Source organism: Eubalaena glacialis, chromosome 4 (assembly GCF_028564815.1).
Source record: "Eubalaena glacialis isolate mEubGla1 chromosome 4, mEubGla1.1.hap2.+ XY, whole genome shotgun sequence".
NCBI classification, from domain to species: Eukaryota; Metazoa; Chordata; class Mammalia; order Artiodactyla; family Balaenidae; genus Eubalaena; species Eubalaena glacialis.
The window spans coordinates 36,159,980-36,180,418 of NC_083719.1; the positions used below are offsets into that span (position 1 = coordinate 36,159,980).

At 42.9% G+C, this 20,439-nt stretch overlaps 1 protein-coding gene across 1 annotated transcript; it reads right to left on the reverse strand.

Moving 5' to 3' along the window:
- Positions 1-205: 205 nt before the first annotated feature.
- On the reverse strand, positions 206-19,581 carry CCL28 (C-C motif chemokine ligand 28). Its single transcript, XM_061187758.1, has 3 exons — positions 19,444-19,581; positions 6,055-6,181; positions 206-765 (listed from the first exon to the last, which is right to left on the reverse strand). Exons 1-3 carry the CDS (start codon positions 19,505-19,507, stop codon positions 573-575), a joined length of 384 nt encoding a protein of 127 aa, XP_061043741.1. The 5' UTR covers positions 19,508-19,581; the 3' UTR covers positions 206-572.
- Between the last annotated feature and the right edge of the window lie 858 nt (positions 19,582-20,439).

A 20,439-nucleotide genomic window follows, 5' to 3' on the forward strand; every position in this document is an offset into this window, starting at 1 on the left:
TGCTAGGTATAAAGCTGATTATGCGATTATATAGAGAATGTCTTTATTCTTGAGGGATGCCAAGTTTTAACACTAAAAAAAGTTTAGGAATGAAGTGTCATGATGTTTGTAACTTATTTTCAAATGGTTAATGGTTCAGCAAAAAAAATTATATCTTTATGTATATAATGTTTTATATATACATGTACAAGTAGAGAAGGGAGAGAAGATAGAGAACAAAACAAATGTGGCAGAATATTACCAAGGATTAATCTAGGTAAAGGCATACAGATGTTCACGGTACCATTCTTTCCACTTCTCTGTAGGTTTGGAAAACATCATAATAAAAAAAGTTGGAGAAATTTGATTTGTATGCTGCGCTTAAAATATTATGTGAAGATAAGTATTCTCTCTTCATTTCATTTTTCAGTTGATTATATTATTGGCTACATTTGCATCTGTATAATTGTTCCTTTAAAAAAATATATTTTGCTTTGCCCTGTTCCCTGTTGGAACATTCACATGATATAGTTATAGCCAGCCATGGCCAAGTTCACTCAGGACTCATCTGTGTAGCTTCATCTGTACTCTCTCTAATAAGGAGTTTTATGGCCATGTGTTTCATGCCTCCGCTGATGTGCCCCTTTACTGTTCCTCCTGCCGTGGTGTTTCTTCTTATGGCAAATGTTGCCTTTATCATCTTTCTTGGCTGCTTGTTCTTTCATCCACTGCTTAATAACGTGATTGTGCGGGCTGACACAGATTCTTCTGCGCTTGATGTGAAGGCTGCCAAGAAGGGAAGAAAAAAAAATCACTGATAGAAAGTACAAGTCAGTAAAAACTTAGTGAACTTATAGGCAGTTCCCACTTTGGGACAGTGTATCTTTGGACATAGACTGAATACTAAAGCTGAGGACCACAAGGATGAATTTTTACTATGGTGCTGCCTGTGGTTCCTCAGACACCTGCAGAAAATACTAAAAGGAGAAGGAGAAGGAATTGGAGGGGGAGGGGAGGGGGAGGGGAGTAGGAGGGGAGGGGAAGGAGGAGGGGGAGGGAAGGAGAGAAACCATGTGAAAACAATTCTCTTTCCTGACCCCAAGCACCCAACAAAACCAATTCCTTCCTCACTGCCCATCTTAAACACATCCTCCTCCTTAAGGTTTCTCTAGATCCTCTCAGCTAAATGCCCTCTTTTTTCTTTTGAATCTCCGTGGCGCTTGTTACCTCTCTTCTGGCACTTAGTTTACTCCACCTTTTATCTGAGTACTTGTCTCAGACTCTCTCCTTTTTCTGTGGAGCCTCGAAGGAGGAATAGTCTGGAAGTGTCTTGAAAAGGCCTTGTTCAGAGCAGGAATCCAGTAATTAGTTGTAGATATGAAGTGAAAATTGTTCAAAATAAGGACAATCTGGTTTTGTTTCAACAAAACAATCAACTAAAATGTTCTAGACATTTATTAACATTTTAATATAATATAGATCTATACCATGTCTCAGAATTTGTTTTCATTTTCATTTTTCTGTATGAAATGTTGACATTGGGGTGGGAGACTCCTAGAGCACCATTCACAATTTCTGGTAACTAGAAGAATTTCTTGTTACAAAAGATATTGTGACTTTTAATACCCCATCAGATGCCATCCAGCTTTTTATTAAATGTTGCAGATCCTGCTGGCTCTACATATTCAATATTTCTGTATCTGGATAAATTGAAACCCCCTACCCTTTTCTTTGGGGGAAAAAACCGTGATAGAGAGTAGGCTGCCATCTCTCCAGATGACCCAAGAGGAATCATCAGTTAATGTGGGGACTCCTAAAATGGGAGGAAAAGTTGGGAAAGGCTTGAATGCACTTGAGCATAATAAAGCCAGCATGTGGGATTGTTAATTTGAAAGAAGTGAGGCATCTTAATAGGAGGACAACACATTCTCTAAGTGTAGTAGATTGAGAGGTCTTCAAAAGAGAAGCTACTTCTCACTATGGCCAGTTGGTTTGCCTTAAGCTATTATAGGAGAAAACGTGGCTATAGCATTAATGTGTAGGAAAAAACAACAAACAAGAAAGAGCTAAAGCTCCTACCCTTTCCAAAGGACTAAATTCTCTCCTCTCCCTGTGGTGTCAGCAAGAACCACTCCACCGACACCCAGATAAGCCCACTGGTTACACAGGAGAGAACTAGAACTCAACGCCACTGTTCCTGGGGGAGTGAGGAGCCTCAGGGAGGGGCACTGGCTCTGGGGCTGCAGGAGAGACCTGGATGGGGGAATACAGACAGAGGATCCAGGGAGGAAGAAAGCCACAGGAAAACAGGCATCACCTGCCATGTGGGACCCTTTTCAAAGGCCTACCCATTGGGGCCTCAACCTCTTAGTGTAATACAAAGGGAAAAATCAGCTGCCAGAACACAGCTCCCAAATCCAAGATGCTCTGATGTTTTAAAATCCTAAAATTTAAAGACTGCTTAAACTTCCACTTGTATCCCATGTGTCTCCATCAGGATAAAAAGAGACGAGGTAATGTCAGGCAAGGAATGATGGCACTGACCCACCTGGTTGCGAATTTCTAGGTGAAGGGGTTTGACTCTAAGAAACCATTAGGCTGATCCCTTGATTTTTTTTTTTACCCATAAGAGAGTAGCTAGCGACAGTCCAGTGGATTTAAAGGGGTGGCCCTGCCATAGATTATACCTATAATTGATCCCTAAACTTTATTTCTTTACCTATTCCTCTAAGCACAACAGCCCTTCAACACCACTTTTGAAAAAGTACTAAAGATTCCCAAATATCTTTATTCAATAACTCTAAATTTTCTTCCCAACGGATAATGTCTATATGATTCAAGAAAACTCAGGGACTTCCCTGGCAGTCCAGTGGTTAAGACTCTGTGCTTCCACTGCAGGGGTCAAGGGTTCGATCCCTGGTCTGGAAAATAAGATCCCACAGGCTGCACGGCATGGCCAAAAGATGAAAACAAAAACAGAAACAAAAAAACGCAGTGCTCTGCTCAAGATATACAACTTTGCCTTGTGTTTATGTTTAGAAAGAGCTAGAAGCTCTTTAATGAAGTCACTGTAGAGAAATTTTAAACAAACTGCTGTCTCAGACCTCAAATATTCCAGCCATTGTTTAAAGGGTGTGAAACAAAGGACCTATTTCTAGGCAGAAAGGACAAGGAAATAAATCTAGTGAGTTCAATGTAAGTTAATTTATATTAGTTAATTGTGATTAATAATATTGATACATGCTTTTTGGGAATTGTATTTTCAACGCTTGCAATATTTTCTACATCTAAAACACTTGTCTCAAACCTTAACGTCTTTATACACAGTCAAGGTTAAGGGACTACATTTTGGATAAGTAAAAACATGGTCTGTGGTAAAACAATTTGAAAACAAGAGAACATTTATTTATTTATGTCGAATCAGAAAACACAACAGAGATGACCTGTAATTTATGATTACAAAATACTACATAGTCCAATTTCATCTTATTTGAGACCAAGTCATAACTACTCTATATTTTTCAGCTGTCTTATCAGCACAGAGGGGCCAATTTAAAAACTTGTACTTGAATGAAGTATTTTTAGATCCAAGTGATTGGCTTCAGAGTTTCCCTTTAATTAAAATTGGGTCCTTTTTAAAATGAAGACTCGTGTTTTTGATCATATTTTCCCTTATCGAAATGAGGACTTGCAATATTTCTGTACCTATATCTTTTATTTTTTGGTATTTATTTATTATTTTATTTATTTATTTATTTATTTTGGCTTCACTGGGTCTTAGTTGTGGCATGTGGGATCTTTAGTTGCAGCATGCGGACTTTTTAGTGCGGCCTGCGGGCTTCTTAGCTCCGGCGTGGGGAATCTAGTTCCCTGACCAGGGATCGAACCCAGGGCCCCTGCATTGGGAGCGTGGAGTCTTACCCACTGGACCACCAGGGAAGTCCCTGTACTTATACCTTTTAGATCTCTATCTCACACCTGCTTAACCCAAAGAAACTTCTCTGAAAATCCTGAGAATAATGTCCCCTGAGAGTCCCCAGCATCCATCTCTTACTCATATACACACAGACACCTCCTATGGTTCTTTCTCTGTGGCTTTCTGGGAGTCCCACGGGAGCCCTTACAAGTTCTGAAGCCTTTTTCAGTCTGAGGTGACATATGCCAGTGAGGTGGAAGGAATTGAAAGCTGAGAATCTAGCATTTCTGAGAGCAGCCTCAGGCAGATTTACTTCAGCTAGGTAGGGCTGACACAAATACCCAGGTGTTTCCAATTTTCCAGAGCATTGCCTATCCCTGAACTGCCTATGAATTTTCACTCTCCAACTATTACCAGCACTATTTATTCAGATTAAATAAAAACTGATGGGATCTTGGCCAGGCATATACTATGGGAGCTTTTCAAGCCCATTGGGAACGTGAAGCAACCCCTCAGAAGGGAGCTCGTCAGTTAGTACTCCCCGGATTGCTATGGGAGTCACTGGTTCCCACCGACTAACCCTCCTGAGCTGAGGGCGCCCATGAGGGGGCGTGATCTGAGCAGACACGGAGAGAATTTCCAGTCCTCTCCTTCTCCCCCACAGACACCCGTGCTTATTAAAAGTTTGGGTCAGGAATTGTCTTCCTCCGTACATCTAACCCCAAGTGTGATATTTAAACTTTGTTGGATATGAGATCCTTTTGAGGAGCTTATAAATTCTATGGACCTTCTCCCTAAGAAAATGTTCACACATTCATACCCACAAGTTTCAGGGAATTCACAGACCCCTGACCTGAAGAAAGTCTCTCCATGGACAGCTTACAAACTCTTCCTCTGAACTTCTGAGAATCTTTTCTTGGAGAAGTGTTTCTCAAGGATGAGTAATGGATGGATTCCTTTGAAAGGGGGTAAAATGTATCTTAAATCTCAGAGAATGGTCTGCAGGACCCAGTTGGATAGAGTCTCCTGGGGACTGCAGGAGGGCAGAGTCTGTTTTGTTACTGCTGTATCTTTGCACATAGAAGGGTACTTGGTACATAATCGCTAATCAATATATATTTGTTGAATTCATTCAATTAATAAAGAGGTTCCCCAGTGACTCAGGAACTCAGGCATTGGGCTTATTTGTAGCCCAAAGGGCTTATTTGTGTCACCTGGAGCCACAAGTGGTATTAAAACCAGCACTCCTGGGAGATGCCTAATGTGCCCTTGTTATGATTTGAAGGTGCCAAATGCTTTGGAGTTTGGGAGAACATTTTATGGGTAGTCCCACCATTGTTTTGAGAGACCTTGGAATATAGTGTTCTGAACGAAGAGACCTGGGTTCTCATCCCATTTCTGCCGTTCACTAGCTATCTGTCACCAGGTGAGCTATGTCATCTGCTCAGTGACAGCGTTCTCCTGTGTGACATGGATATGATTTATGCCCTCCTCACAGCATTATTGTCAGAACCCAGATTTGCTAAGTACCAATGCATTTCCGATTCTAAAGTCTCTGTGGAGACGTTGAGTACATATATAAGTCCAGAGTTTTGAATAGCTGAGCCATGGGTGGAGGTAGGAGGGGTGAGAGGGTTCACCAAGAGCCAATAGCCCAGACTCAAAAGCAAAGAAGGGCATTTGAACTTGATTGCATGTAGCACTTGTGACAGGTATGGACACCTCCACGCTTCTGTTTGAATCTTACATACACTTCTGATGAATTCAGAGAGGAAAAATGATAGCAGCCCATTACTTGCAGGGAAAAATTGTAGTTAAAGCCATGAAATTGAATAGAGTCACCTTCTGTTTTTATTTTTGTTTTTGCTTTTGTCTTCACTCAGAATGTCCCTTGTTTGGCTGAGGAAAGTCATGCACACTGTCTGGTGACTAAAGGCGTTTCCCTCTCAGCACAGCAGTGCAGTGCAGGGAACGGAGGGTTAGCATGGGCCTCTGGACAGCCTGGCACAGAGAGAGTGCGCATTCACGCCACCCTCCCCTCCCTTGTTCAAATAATTATTTGTATGCTGTGTATCAGGCAAAGTCTCCCCAACCTATTGTTCACTAGACGAGAAATGATCACTCTGCAGGTCTAGACCTCCCTGCCCAAGAACACTCACATGACAGCAGCCAAGTCACAATCCCCGTCAGCTCTCTGAATGCTACATGTAGTCACTCTTTCCAGAAGCCTTCTGGAAATATGATGTGAAACCTCAGTGCAGCAGCTGGAGGCAATGGGAAGTATGGCTAAAAGAGGAGAAGAAAGAAATGTGAACTCTTACAGTTTACCGAACACTGGCCTGGCTCTTATCTTGAAGACTCTAGAGGAACAGAATGTTAACCCACTGGAGCAAGAGGCAAACACTTACTGGGGACTTTGTGCATGCAGACTCCAGGGCAGGACACGTCTCTACCTTGCAGAACTTACACTGTATTGTGGGCGGGTGGGGGGGGAGATAAAACTAAGCACAAGCAAAGACACAAAACAAGGCAAGAGTTGAGAAACAGCTTCAGATGATGTTACTGGGGTTGCAACCGTACTTGCTTAAAGAGGTGAGGTTGACAAAGTGTCCCGTGAGCTCAGAAAGGAGCAACCACATGGGTCCCTGGAGCAGGTTTGAAATTGACCCACCAGGGAAGTTCTTAACTGAATCTTTAAGGACTTGGATGGGTGGAGAAAAATGGAGAAAACTTGTCCAGGCCAAAGGAAGTGCATGGTCAAGAGTTCTGAGATAGGAAAGCCCAGGGCACATTTAGAGAATAGAGAAAAATAGACCACTTGGTCTGAACTGAGTGGCTGGGAAACTGAGTAATGGGAGGTATGTTCAAAGCATAGACTGAGGCCACACCCCATTGAATGTCAGTCTAAGGAGGTTTATCTTTTATGAAATGGAGTCCATTAAAGATTTGAGAAAGGAGAAGGGTTTTAGGAAAATTTGTCTTGCAGTGATGAGCAAGCGGGGATAAAAGTGAGGAGTGACCGGGGCAGGAAGTCAGGTTAGGAGGAGCTTATGTTACCCAGATATAAGGAGAAAAGGGCAACACAAATATGCAAGGAAACCTAATCTCCTACTAAAATGTGTATCTGCAAATTCCTACATGCCACATGCACACAGTATTCTATGCTCCTCATTCTTCCAAGTGGGTAATACACTTTTTTAAAAAAAAATTAGAAATTATAGTCAACAGTGGCTGCAGGTGGCAGTCTCATAATAACAGACAGAAGTTAGCCCCTGAATTAGAGGTTAAAAGAAATGAGTAAAACCCCTCAGTGGTGTCAACTCTAAGCCATAGAGGTCCCTGCTCTTGGGACAAGGAGAGATTATAAGTGAAAGAAGCCAGATTCAAAAAGCCACATATTGTATGATCCCATTTATATGAAATGTTCAGAATAGGCAAATCCATCAAGACAGAAAGCAGATTAGTGGCTGCCAGGGGTGGGAGTAGGAGTAGGAGGGAATGGGAAATGACTGCTAATAGGTACAAGGTCTCTTTTTCGGTTGATGAAACAGGCTGAAATTAGATAGTAGTAGTGGTTGTACAATTCTGTGAATATACTAAAAATCACTGAATTGTGCCCCTTTTTTTGTTTGTTTTTGGTTTTTTGGGTTTTTTTAGCCACATCTCGCAGCTTGCAGGATCTCAGTTCCCTGACCAGGGATTGAACCCGGTCCACGGCAGTGAAAGCCCGGAATGCTAACCACTAGGCCACCAGGGAACTCCCCGAATTATATGCTTTTTTTCGGGGGGGGGGCGTGCTGAGCTTCGAACCCAGGCCCACAGCAGCAAAGCGCCAAGTCCTAACCACTGGACCACCAGGGAGTTCCTTATTTCAATTTTTTAAAAAGTACGATGGGAGGACACTGGTTGTCCTCACATTTATTAATGCATTGATTTCCTTAAACCAATTGTTTCTTTCTTTAGCTACGCTGTGCTTCCTATTCTCCAAGTCAAACTGTTTTAATATCCCAAACAAGGTTTTGGGTTTATTCATGTAACCATTCATTCATTCACCCATCTTACTATATAAGAATTACTATGTAAATTCTTATAAATGAAATACTATCTATATCTATGTCTATGAGTTCTTTTACAGTGAATCACTATGCTGGACCCTGGGGGTAGAAAGATGAAGAGTTACTACTACACATACTTCTGTTATTAGTTGTAACCCAGGCAACTATAAAATATGAAATGGACTTTCAGAAGCATTGTGGGAATTAAGAATCATAGGCAAACCTATGTGCTTAAGAATTTGAGTTATCGGAGTGCTGACATCAATTCAAAGCACAGTTTTAAGCCAGAAAAGCACTCAGGACCTATATGTACTTAATAAACTGAATTATATTTCTCAGATATAAAGGTAGGCTGGGCTCACCTGGAGATCACTTAACCTAAGACAGATTAACTATCGAAAGGCAAGAGGCAGGCCAGCATTTATCATATGTTCACAGATGTCACTGGTGCCCTAGTGAGGCAGCTGGAAATGTAAAAGGCCGAGAAAGATGGAATCCTCTGAAGCGTGCACAAGGAGTTAAGCAATGAAGAATCTTAACAGCGTGGTTTGGACTACGGCAAAGGTAAGAGTCTTTTAGATAACATCGCCCCCTAGAGGTTTTCTAGAGCAGCTTCCTATCAGAATATTTCCATTTTTAAAGAACCACCAGGAACTTCCTCTGATTTCGATGATAAATATAAATATAAAAACATATTTTTATTTTTGCATTTTTATATTTTTGCATCTATGTTCATAAAAAAGATTAGTCCATACTTTTATCCCCTGATATCATCCTTGAATGTTCTGAGTGTTAACGTTATATTAATCTCAACAATGCATTGGGTAGCTTTCTCTGTTTTTCTATTATTTGAAAAAGTTTGTGTAAGACAAGGATTATCTGTCCCTCCAATGTTTGGTAAAACCTCTAAAACCATCTAGGCCTGCTGTCTGTCTGAAGAAAAGATGTTCAATTCTGACTTAACATCCTTAATAGTTACATGTTTATTTAGATTTTCTGTAACTTCTCCAGTCAATTTTGATATCTTAGCCTTCTAAGAAATTGTACATTTCATCTACAATTTCTAATGTTTTGTCACCGAAAGAGTTCAGAACACGCCACCCCAAAATATGCCACTCTGGCATGTTGATTATTTTAAGTTAAAGCCACTTAAAAAGCCAACAGATGCAGAAATGGTACTCTGACCTTCCTAAAAACAAGAGAGAAAACTTCCAAGTTAAAGGTACTCTCCCAACACCTGGGGAAGAAAGAAATTTTTAGCAGCAGAGGGTGGTACCACCCCACCTTCTGGGTGAAGTGAGATGGTATCTCCACCCCACAGGAAGCTGAAGACAAGGAAAATCTGCACAAACGAACCACAAACGAACCTTGTTAAACTAAGCCTTATGTTCCTAGTCACTTTTCCATGCTTAACTGCTTTAGCCCAAGTTCCTTTGTCTTCTCACGTTTTCACAATTACCACTCTTTGTCCAACTTAAAAGTCGTAATGTTACCGAACCCAGGTCCAGCTGCTCGCCGCTCAAAAGCCAACAAAGAGGCCAGGTTGGTGGAAAGGAAAGTTTGCTTTATTTTGGATGCCGGCAACCGGGGTGGGGGCAGGGTATGGAGGGCAGACTCCCGTCCAAAGGCCGTCTCCCCCCGACAACCAGGGGGCAAGAGCTTTTATAGACAGAGGGAGGGGGCTACGTGCAGAAACAATACAGTCAGCTCTGACAGTTATCGGTGGTCTGACGAACGTCATGTCGATTGTTTTAGGTACAGTTAATCTTCAGTTCCGGGGTTGGTTTGTTCCCATTTCTTTCGAGGCCAATTCTTGGAACTGTGGCAGCTTATGTACAGCTCACAGGGTATGGCTCCGAATATTATCTATAGCCCTTAAGGAGAAACTAAAAGTCCTTGACTTTGCTTAATGACTAAACTATTATAATTTGGTCTCCTTTGACTGTTTTCCTGTTTCTGCATTTTCTCACTTCTCTGATGAAACTTATTCTTTGGCTCAATTTTTTCCACAGATAAAAGGCAGGCTGAGGACATGGGGGGTGGGGGGAAGGACCATAGGGTCCTGCTCCATTTCAGTAACTCAGACTGCTGCTTTGGGTCTTCATTTCCTCGTGAAGGTGATTTCGGACGCACGCAGCAGTAAGCGGCAGCTTGTAGCAAGCAGCAGTGAGCAGTAGCTGGAAGCAAGATCTTAGTTCCCCGACCGGGAGTCCTAACTGCAAGACCACAGAGGCCAGCGGCTAGGGCCTAAACCCCCAGTTCTTGCCTGCCTTGTCAAGAAAGAATTCAGGCGAGGAGGCAGAGGTAAAGAGAAAAGTAAAAAGTGTTTTGGAAGAGCAGAGTACATGCGGAAAGACGCACAGGCAAACTCCGAGAGAGTCGCACCTTTGGGAAGTTTAAATCCTTTAGGAGGGGGCAGTTTTCTGGGTCCTTGTCTCCCTTCTGGCCAATCATCTTGCTTTGTTCCCCTAGGCTAATTTGTCTCAGAACCCTCCCCGTAGGTGCGCACGCACTTCTCAGCTAAGAGGGATCTCAACACGAAGGATTCGCAGGAGAAGCAAGACTCATCATGGCCTGGCGTTGTTCCCTGACTTTTGACCCCCAAGGAGACTTTCTGTGCATGTTTAGTGTCTCCCTTGCCCCAAGGAGGGGGGAAGCGGAGACCCCTTGATCCTTTACTCAAACAAGGTTTTGCCCCTCTTCGTTCTTGCCATGACTGTTATCTTCAGGCATCCACAAGAGACAACGCTTGGCTGTTTACCCTGTCCCTGTTATAGCTTCCATTTTGGAGAGTAAACAGGCTGATTTAAAATGTCTAACCTGGAGCCCATCTAACTCCTGTCTCAGGAAATGCAAACAGGAGGCTAGTTGTAAGTGTCCCGCCTGAAGCCCACTTTTTTCCTGCCCCAAGAAATGTAAACGGGAGGCCAGTTGTAAATGCCTAGCTTGGGGCCCATCTATCTCCTGCCTCAAAGGCACCCATTAAATAAATTTGTATGCTTTTCTCTTGTTAATCTGTCTTTTGTTACAGGGGTCCTAGTACAGAACCTAGAAGGGTAGAAGGAAAAATTTTTTTTTCCTTCCCTACATCACAGCACTATCTTACCGTATCTATAGTTGAGTTCTTTTTTAGTATATAGTGTTTGAAGAGGCAGTTCCTGTGCAAAGTAACCGTTTAAAAATCTGGGTCTAAATAATAAAGAAAATATATTTATAAATTTACAAAAATCATTTGCTTAGAAACTAAAAAATGCATTGAACTCATTGGTTAAAAGTGAAATCACGAAACATTTATTCTGGAAAACAGCGGAGGTGCTATTTATTATAACAGGTAAGATACAGCTAAATTTAGCCTAAGTGCATTTATTTAAAACACAAACACGATAAAATAAAGGGTTCAACTCGCGACCCTAGAAAAGGAAAATCAGAGGAAACTAAAACGAAGATGGGAAAAAGACACCAGCACGACGCTGCGGCGCTTTACGGCTGTCGCGCTACACCTGTCTGTAGGCAAGGCGGCCATGGATCGGGAGACTAGGTGCTGGAGCCGAAGCCCCCGCCCAAAGAAGGGGAGGAGGAGGAGTGCGGGGCGACAGTCGCGGGCAGCGGGTGGTGCTTGTCGTCGCTTGTCTGGGCCACGTCCCGCCGCTTTTCCGGTCTCTGCGCCTGTGCAACCTGCTGGGCGCCACAGGCAAGGTGGGCCTGCTTTTCGCTCAGCGGGTGTTTGGTGCGTGCGGCGCAGGGAGGGCGCGGGAGCGGAAAAGCGGGCAAATATAAGGAGTGCGCCTCCGGGAGGGTAACACCACGCGACCGGCGTGGTGGCCGGGCTGCTCACGCGCCCACAGACGTCCGCCAGCGCGAGCCTCCCCCGCCGCGACCCTGGAACCGCAGGCACCTGCGCCCGCCGCCCGGACCTCCCCGAGCGGAAGCGCCAGTCCCGCCTCTGCCCGGCGGCTCCTGAGGACGCGCTCTGGCGGCGCGGGAGAGCCTGGCCGGGGCGCGCAGGGCCAGCCTGGCCTACCGCGGGCTCTCCTTCCTGCAGCTGTGGGGCAAAGTCAGTTGCTCTGGGCACGTCTTTCCTACCTCCGTTAGTGCTTTGGGTGCTTGATCTATCCGTTTCTGATGCACGTAGGTAAGAAATCTTACACTGTTGTTGAGATTATGTCAGTTTTTTTTTTTTTTCTTGCCAGTCTGTCTGCTTTTACAATACATCGCTTGGGGCTATATTTTCAAACGCGTACAGGTACCCTTCCGGTATGCAGCCGGGATTGGAGTAGAAGCACTAGCCTCGGGTGCCAAATTTAAAGGGGCGCCAAAACACTCAGTAACGAAGACAAGTCACATTTTAATGCAGCATTTTTAAAGATAAGAATTACTACAAAGACGTATATGATGAATGAAATACTGCAATTTTAAATAAAAACAAAATTCGACCCTGCGCTTGCACGACTCACCTCGTTCACATCACTTCCCCACCCTATTCTCAGCCTTGGGTGAACCTTCTTGCTGGATTGATTGTATTTATCCTTTCCTAAGATTCCTCTAGTGCTATTACAGACTTTTGCTTAAATTCTGTTTTTCTGATATTAATAGCGTGACACTAAACGTTTGGTTAAATTTATTTATCCATCTTATTTTGTATTTTCAGTCATCTTTTTTCTTTGCTTTTTTCCCCTTCGGTTGGATTGATAAGTTTTCTACATTTTCTTAAAAAATTTTTTTAATGAAAACTTAGGCTTCGTTAGGTCAAGAAAAACCTTCCCTGGGAGAAGAGCAACAATATCTCATACAAATCTTTTTGAGTTTGAATCGTTTAAGTATTATTTTACTAATGAAGGTAATTGCCACATCAGTACAATTCAGCAGCGTTTATTGAGCGCCTACCTTGTGTCAGTCATTGTTCCAGGCACTAAGTATACAAAAATTAGTGAGTCACTGTACCTGAACTCAGAGCCCCTACCCCAGCAGACAATTTCCTAACATCTTAGAAGACCTCCTTGCTGCATGTGACATTTTTACCCTTTCCTTCCTAGAAATTTTCCATATCCCTGATTTTCAAGACACTAAATTCCTCATTCCCCTCATACAGTCATTCCTCTGTATCCAACTGAGGACATTGTCTCCTGCCACTTTAAACTTACTCCTTTTCATTTTCTCATCTTATTTAACCATCGTTTACAGTTACCCAAGCCAGAAACCCGTGTGTCATTCCATCCTCCTGCACTCCACAGCCAGTCACAAACACCTGTAAATTTTACTCCCTGGACATTTCTCAGATTTGTCTCCCCCTTTTCGTCCCTGTTACCACTGCAGTATAAAAAAATTTTTTTAATTAAAAAAAGAATGATAGTAGTTAAATAAATGTTCCAAATATGGTTGGGGACACATTTCCCCTTCCAGTGAACTTCACACCTTAATGGAGCCATACCACACTGTGGATGCCTACAGACAAAGGTGTCCACTGCTGTCACCATATAGGCAAGAAGGAGTCACGAAGATATGATGCATGAAACTGCTGTGCCCAAATAAAGTTCTCCCAGAGACTTCTTGGAGCCCTGAGATAATGTTTGTGTAATGGAGAGTGAATGAGGGTTTTTCTTTGGTTAATCTGAACAGCTTTGGTCACCAGTACTTCTTACATCATGGACACTGGAGTGCTCAGGGGGTAGTCTTGAAGGGGGTTAGGTAATTTTTTGCCATAGAGACATGCTGACAGGCATTACTGCACAGTCATTAGGTGTGTGGAGACAGACTACCAGGTTCAAGTCCTGGCTCTGCCACTTACTAGCTGATGTTGGGTGAGTTACTTAATACTCTGTGTCAGTTTCTTTATCTGCAATATGGAGATGGTAATACACCTACCTCATAGGGTTGTGAGGATTGTATGAGTTTATATATTTAAGTGCTTAGAACAGAAGTGACAAATAGTAAACAATAAATGGAAACAAAAAAGACATCATCTGGAGGTCAATATACAGCACAGTGCCAGCTCCATTGTAGGTATCCAGGTGTCTGAGTGTTTGTGGAATGTATCCATTGTCAATGTATTGCCCCTCAGCTTCAGATTCACCCTTAATTGCCTATTCTATGAAATTAAGATGGGCCCTTGTAGTGTAAGTGCCTGAAAGTCACCTTTTTTGATTGTAATGTAAGTGCCTGACATTAAGCTTTTGATTGCCAAGGCATCCATTTCAGAGGCATCCACAGAATAAACATATTGTCAGCTGCACAACTAAGGAGCCAGACTGCCCCATCCTTGGCCCCCTCTCCCTCCAGTGAGACACCTCCCTGTGAAGAACTTTCCCCTGCAAACTGGAGGGCAGACCTGGTGATTTTTTTTTTGCCATTCAGTGAGCATGGCTGTGCCCTCTCCAACAAGGTCTTGGTCTCAGCTGGGCAGGGAAGGGGTGCAGGATCTCTTCCTTGAGTACTCTGTTTTGTCCTGGGAAAGTCTGCTATTCCTGTATGCTTTAGTGTCCTCTTCCTAGCCTGTCTCTTGTTATAGTTGATAATTTGTTGTATTAAACTTTTGCTGTTCAAATTGTGTGGTTTCTGTCTCTTGATAGGACTCTTGATTGATAATGAATGAATGAAACTTTAATGTTCCAAGAAGTTTATTTGTTGTCTGTTAAGATGAATGATGCAAACTTTGAAGAAATGACTATGTGTGTTGTACAGATATACTGTTACCTATGATTAAGTGGAAAAAAAATATAAAGCAGTATGTAGATTGTGTTCTGTGATTTTGTGATTTGTAAGAAATATTTATATTTGGACATTCAGACAACCAAAATATAGGTCATTCACATGACCAAAATATATTTCTCAGATATATCTGATCTTCAAATATACGTGAGTTCCTGGCTCACAGCTCCCAAAACGCTTGGAATCGCCTTGTAATAAGAGCAATGGGAGCATCTTTTGTTAAAATATTTGGTTTTCTTGTCCTCAGTTCCTGAAAACGCTTCAAACCATAAAGGTGAAATGAGTGTCTGGTCATTATTGATAATAAGCCCTTTCCACCACAACTGGGTTCATGTTAATGAAGGTAACTTTGGCAGAGCACCTAAGGATGCGGGCTGGTTAGGGTTGAATCAGTCACCAATGGCTGGGAATTCCCTGGCGGTCCAGTGGTTAGGACTCCTCGCTTTCACTGCTGAGGGCTCGGGTTCGATCCCTGGTCGGGGAACTAAGATACCACAAGCTGCACAGCGTGGCCAAAAATAAATAAAAATCACAGAATGGCCAATGAGTTAACCAATCATGCCTATGTAATAAAGCCTCCATAAAAGCAAAAAAAAAGGAGGGGGTTTGGAGAGCTTCTATGTTGGGGAACCAAAATGCTTCCATGTGCCGCCATGCTGGGCCCGAAGCTCCACAAGGACAGAAGCTCCTTTGTTCGCGACCTCACCCTATGTATCTCTTCATCCAGCTGTTGATTCATATCCTTTGATATCCTTTGTAATAAATCAGTAATCTCGTGAGTAACCAGGTTTTCCTAAGTTCTATGAGCCTTCTAACAAATTAATCAAACCCAAGGAGGGAGATCATTGGAACCACCCATTTGTAGCCAGTTGGTCAGAAGCACAGGTAACAATGTGGGCTTGTGATTGGCATCCGAAGTGGAGGGCAGCCTTGTGGGGCTGACCCCTTTGCCTGTGGAATCTCATTCTATCTCTGGGTAAATAGTGTCAGAATTGAGAGGAATTCGGTGTTGTTTGTTGGTGTGGGGAAACCTACACACATGTTGGAATTGGGTACAGGAACGTTTTCATGGTCCTATTTAATGTTTTTAAAAAGCTGTGTGGCTCTGCATGGTTAAGCAATTCCCCAAGTTCATGTAGTTAGAATTCTGACCTGGCATTTTGGAGTCCAAAGCTCACACTCTTCCCAGTATGCCAGCATTTCTTAAACTGGGTTTCATAGACCTCTGGGGATGTGTTCTCAGGGTCCGTGAGCTCTCCAGACAATGCCTAAATTTAATATTTCATCTCAGTGATAATCTTTAAATAGACATGTTTCGGACCTTCTGGAAGACCATCTTAAAGGAGCACTTGCAGGACATTTGAATTTTGCTTTAAGTTTATGCTAGTGTTGTTACCAAGTCAGATACTATCTTAATTGTCCCAGGCCAATAAGAACAGAGTGGAATTTCAAAATGGGTTCATGGTAAGGGAGGGGCAAATTATACCATCAGGGTTCAAACAGAAAAAGATGGTGGGGAAAGAAACACTTCTTACTCTGAACAGGGTAGTTTATGCACGTGAAACTCAAAACCTGCACCTCGAGTGCTATATTCATGTTTGGAATAGCGATTTTCGTTTTGGCCAAACATTAACTATTACATTAAATTAATATTTAAATCTTCTTGGCTTTGTAGTTGTGTTTTTATTTAAATTTTAAATTTATTTTGGTTTTACAGTTGCAGAAGATACATATATATACACATATATATGGGGTTTATACCTAGTTATATGTTTATACATCAAGTGATGTAGTAAAATAATTTAAAAGTCATCATTGAGAATAAAGAGAATGTTTTTCTTTAAAGGGGCCCATATATGACTGAAATTTGAGAAGATTGCTATTATAAGAAGCCACTCTGTTTCTCTAGATATAGAAAAGGACATTAAAAAAAACAAACAAACCTGAACTACATTATAAAGATGATGATTGGGTTTTTTTAAACCAAATCGAGATGCTAAATCCAATAATGTTATTGAACTCAGGGAAATCAGGACCTATTGTTTTAACTAAAGGGCACACTTGGAGAGAAACTGAAGGGCAGATTTACTGGGCACGTCCTGTCTGGCTTCTCAGGAACCACTCCTGGTGAAACAGAGTCCCAACTGTTCAGAACAACTTTCAAGCACAAATGTATATTCTTCCAACCCTCCTTAGTGAGTCTTCTATGATTAAAACAAACAAAAGATAAAGTTTTCTTTTAGGACGCAAGCAGCAAGTCCCTAGCAAGTATCTCTAATCAGGAGCCATCCTACACTGAGAAAGTAGCTTGTCACAGGAAATTTGAAGAAAGCCAATTTGGGACTCAAGCAAAATCCCCCAACTTGTATCTGCTGGACAAAGTGGACCCTTAGTGTTTAACGCACAATAAAAACAGCAAGGCCCACAAAGCCCTAGATTGTGGCTTTAAATAATCTGGCTCTTGGCCACTGGATGATAGACATTTTTATGGAGTCTGAATTGAGTTCTGGGAGCCGGCAGCCACGTCAGCAGGTGTGGAGTATGCCCTATCTTTGAGGAGAGTCCAGGGCTTCTAATTATGGGTAAGTCAACTGCTCCCTGATTTATGCAGAATATTTTGGGGATGCCAGTTACTGAGCCATCACATCAAGATGGACACTTCAGGCACCATTGAGATAATGGAACATTTAATGCCTCAAAAAACAAAATGTATTTCCCAAAGTCCCACACTGGCATGGGCCACTTCCCTATCCCCTCCCTCAGCCTGAGACAATTGCCAGGGCCACGTGTACCTCCTTCCCTGCACTGCTCAGTATTCACTTCCCTCCTTCCCTCCCTCCCTCCCTCTCTCCCTCCCTCCCTCTCCTCTCCCTCCCTCCCTCTCTCCCTCCCTACCTGACCTTCCTCCCAGCCTGAATTCATTACAGCCTCCCACAGGGCACCTGAGACACACAGACACGTGAATGGACGTTTGGCACGGAAAGCAGTGGGCTTGCCCCTCAGTTCCACAACTGTTCTCAGGCCTACTCTCATGTATTTTAACCCCGACATCACTTATTTTTAAATTGCAGAAAGCTGGAGCTTCTCAGACAATGTGATTTTCCTGTGACCCAAACTGCCTTAGGAAAAAGCCCCAAGACTAACCCAGAAAGTTACTGTTGGGTCTCCTCAGCTCTTTCTTATCATCACCAACTGTTCCTTTTCAAACACCTCTGTGTTTTGTGGTCCCGCCCTCTCTGCCAGAGCTCAGTCCCATGCAGACCTTGGCCTTGGGTCTGGCAGGGCTTCCCTCATTACCCTGCCCCCTCCGCCGGCCTCTCCCTCCCTCCTCTCCTGGAGGAGGGCTGCTTCTGCTGCTGCGGCTGGGGGGAAGCTAGAAACAGGCCCGGAAGCTGAAGGGGGAGTTGTATACACTTTTATTTCAAAGCTTTATGTGAGAAAAAAAAAAAATTGCATTGCTAAAACTAGGAATAAAGCCTTAGCTGGTAGACTTCTGTTTAACAATGGGGGTGAGTCCTAAAATTTCAATGGTGAAATTTTCTGAAAAATTTACAGAAACATATAAACTGAAAACCTTTTTGTTTTGCTAAGATAAGTGGATAGAGATGAAGAACTGTGCTCAGTAATAAAGCTCAGTAGATTGGGGCACTGTATCGGGAGTCCCTAAGCAAATGCCTCCAGGAACCAGGCAGCTAATAGGATGATAGCCAACTCCAGAGTAGGACAGAGGCTGGTCTGCTCTAGCTCGTTCTTGCCGGGGAATGTGGAACCATTATTGCCAGATCTGATTTTTCAAGAGAAGCTCTAAAATTGAATTCGTATGTGTGTATATATGAGTATGTGTATTTGAAATCTGTCAGTTTAAAAACGTTGGCTCGGGACTTCCCTGGTGGTCCAGGGGTGAAGACTCCGCGCTTCCACTGCAGGGGGCACCCGCTCGATCCCTGGTTGGGGAACTAAGATCCCACAGGCCGCCCGGTGCGGCCAAAAAAAATAAATACAATTTTTTAAAATTAAAAAAAAATAATAAAAATGTTGGCTTAATTTTTCAAAAAGCAGACCAAACAAAACTTACATTTCACCTCTGTTCTGAATTTAGAGACTCTATTCAGGGTCAAGTTTCAGAAAAGAAGACAGTGGAAAAGAGTCAAATCAGTCAAGTATTAAATACCTATATTTAGGGTTTCCTAAATACAGTAGAAAAGACTGCCTCCAGTCCAGACGCAGTTCTAATCTCCATATATATGCTAGCAAATCACAATAGGAGTTCTCTTTGATATAATTTGTATGGTTCAATCATCTCCTTTATCCTGTGTCCCTTTTCAAAGATCAGACTGAAGTTTTGGTTTTCAGTAACCACAGGGCTGACTTTGATCAGAAAGCTTGCAACTTACCAAAACATAAACCAGAGGTCAAGTCTATCTTTCTTCCAGGAATATGCACACTTGTATTCAGACAGTTTAGCAGGTCAGGGTAAGGGGGAAGACAGTTGGATAATAGGGACCTGCCTCCAGCCTCTACCCAGGGATTCTCTTAAGATACTATCATCAGAAAAGAAAGCACTGCTCAAAGTTGCACTGGTGGCAAATTACTGATATTTAAGTTCAAATGATGTTCCTTCCTGAAATTGCCTCTTGGAGATGAGGAATTTAAACCTATGCCACTCTCATGTAGATAATTGGAAATTCCGGCCCCTAATTGCTGGAGTACCTCACTCCTTCCAGCTCCATCTTGGAAGGCAGCCCCCCTCCTTCCCCTGGAGGCTTAGATAGCCAGCCCGCCGCTCACCTTCCGAGGGGCGAAGAGCCACCCAGGCAGCCAAGGCCACGAGAGCGAGTCCTGTCCGCTGCATTCCTTCCTGCCCCAGCAGCTCTGACAGCACCGCAGGTGAGGCTGTTAAGATCAGGAAATGAGGCTAAAAGTGCCCTTGGGTACAGAGAAAGAGCGTGGAGGAAAGCAAGCCAGAAAGCTCCACCCTGGTAGGTGCTAGGGTACCTCTTTCTCATGTTTCTTTCCTTGAAACCAGGCTCTTTCTTAAGACCAGACCTGTATTCAACCACCTGAGGGATCAGGTGATGTCTGTGGTGATCTGACCTCTGGTGAGATTGTTGTGAGTTTGGAGGTGTGCATCAGAATTTGGGGACCATTAAAAATAGCTACCTACATGAATTCCTCCACAGTTATAAATCAGAATTTTGGAGTAGAGGACCAGTAATTTGAAGTTTTAAAAAGCTCCGTAGGTGATTCTGATGGATACCTCTATTGAGAACCATTGCATAAAGGAATCAGTTTTTTAGTAGCTTATTGAAACTGAGTTTCTAGGGACAAAGGTGGCAAGTCATAAAAAACATTATCTGGTGGAAAGATGGGAAAATTCAACCCCATTCTGGTCTTGGTCTGCAGCCAAAGTGTTTCCAGTGAAGCTGTTAGTTTATTTAGGAGAAAGGTAATAAGACAGGTAGAGGGGCTGTGCCTGGTAAAAAAGAGCCCCAGAGCAGGTGTGAGCAGGCATGAGGAGGTGTGGGCTCTAGTCCAGCTTTGTCACTAATCAGCTTTGTGAATAAAACTATAGGGTAGGCTGAGGGTAGTTGGGTTCTAATCCTGCCTTTTCTACTAACTGGTTACATAACCTTAGCAAATGTTCTTAACTTTAAATAAGAAGTCAGGGTGGATGACCTCCAAAGTCCTGCCATGCTTCCTCTAACTGCACTGTCATGCAGTAGCATCTTGTCCGTACGTGGTCCTTTAGCATTTGAAATGTGCTAGTCCAAATTCACATGTGCT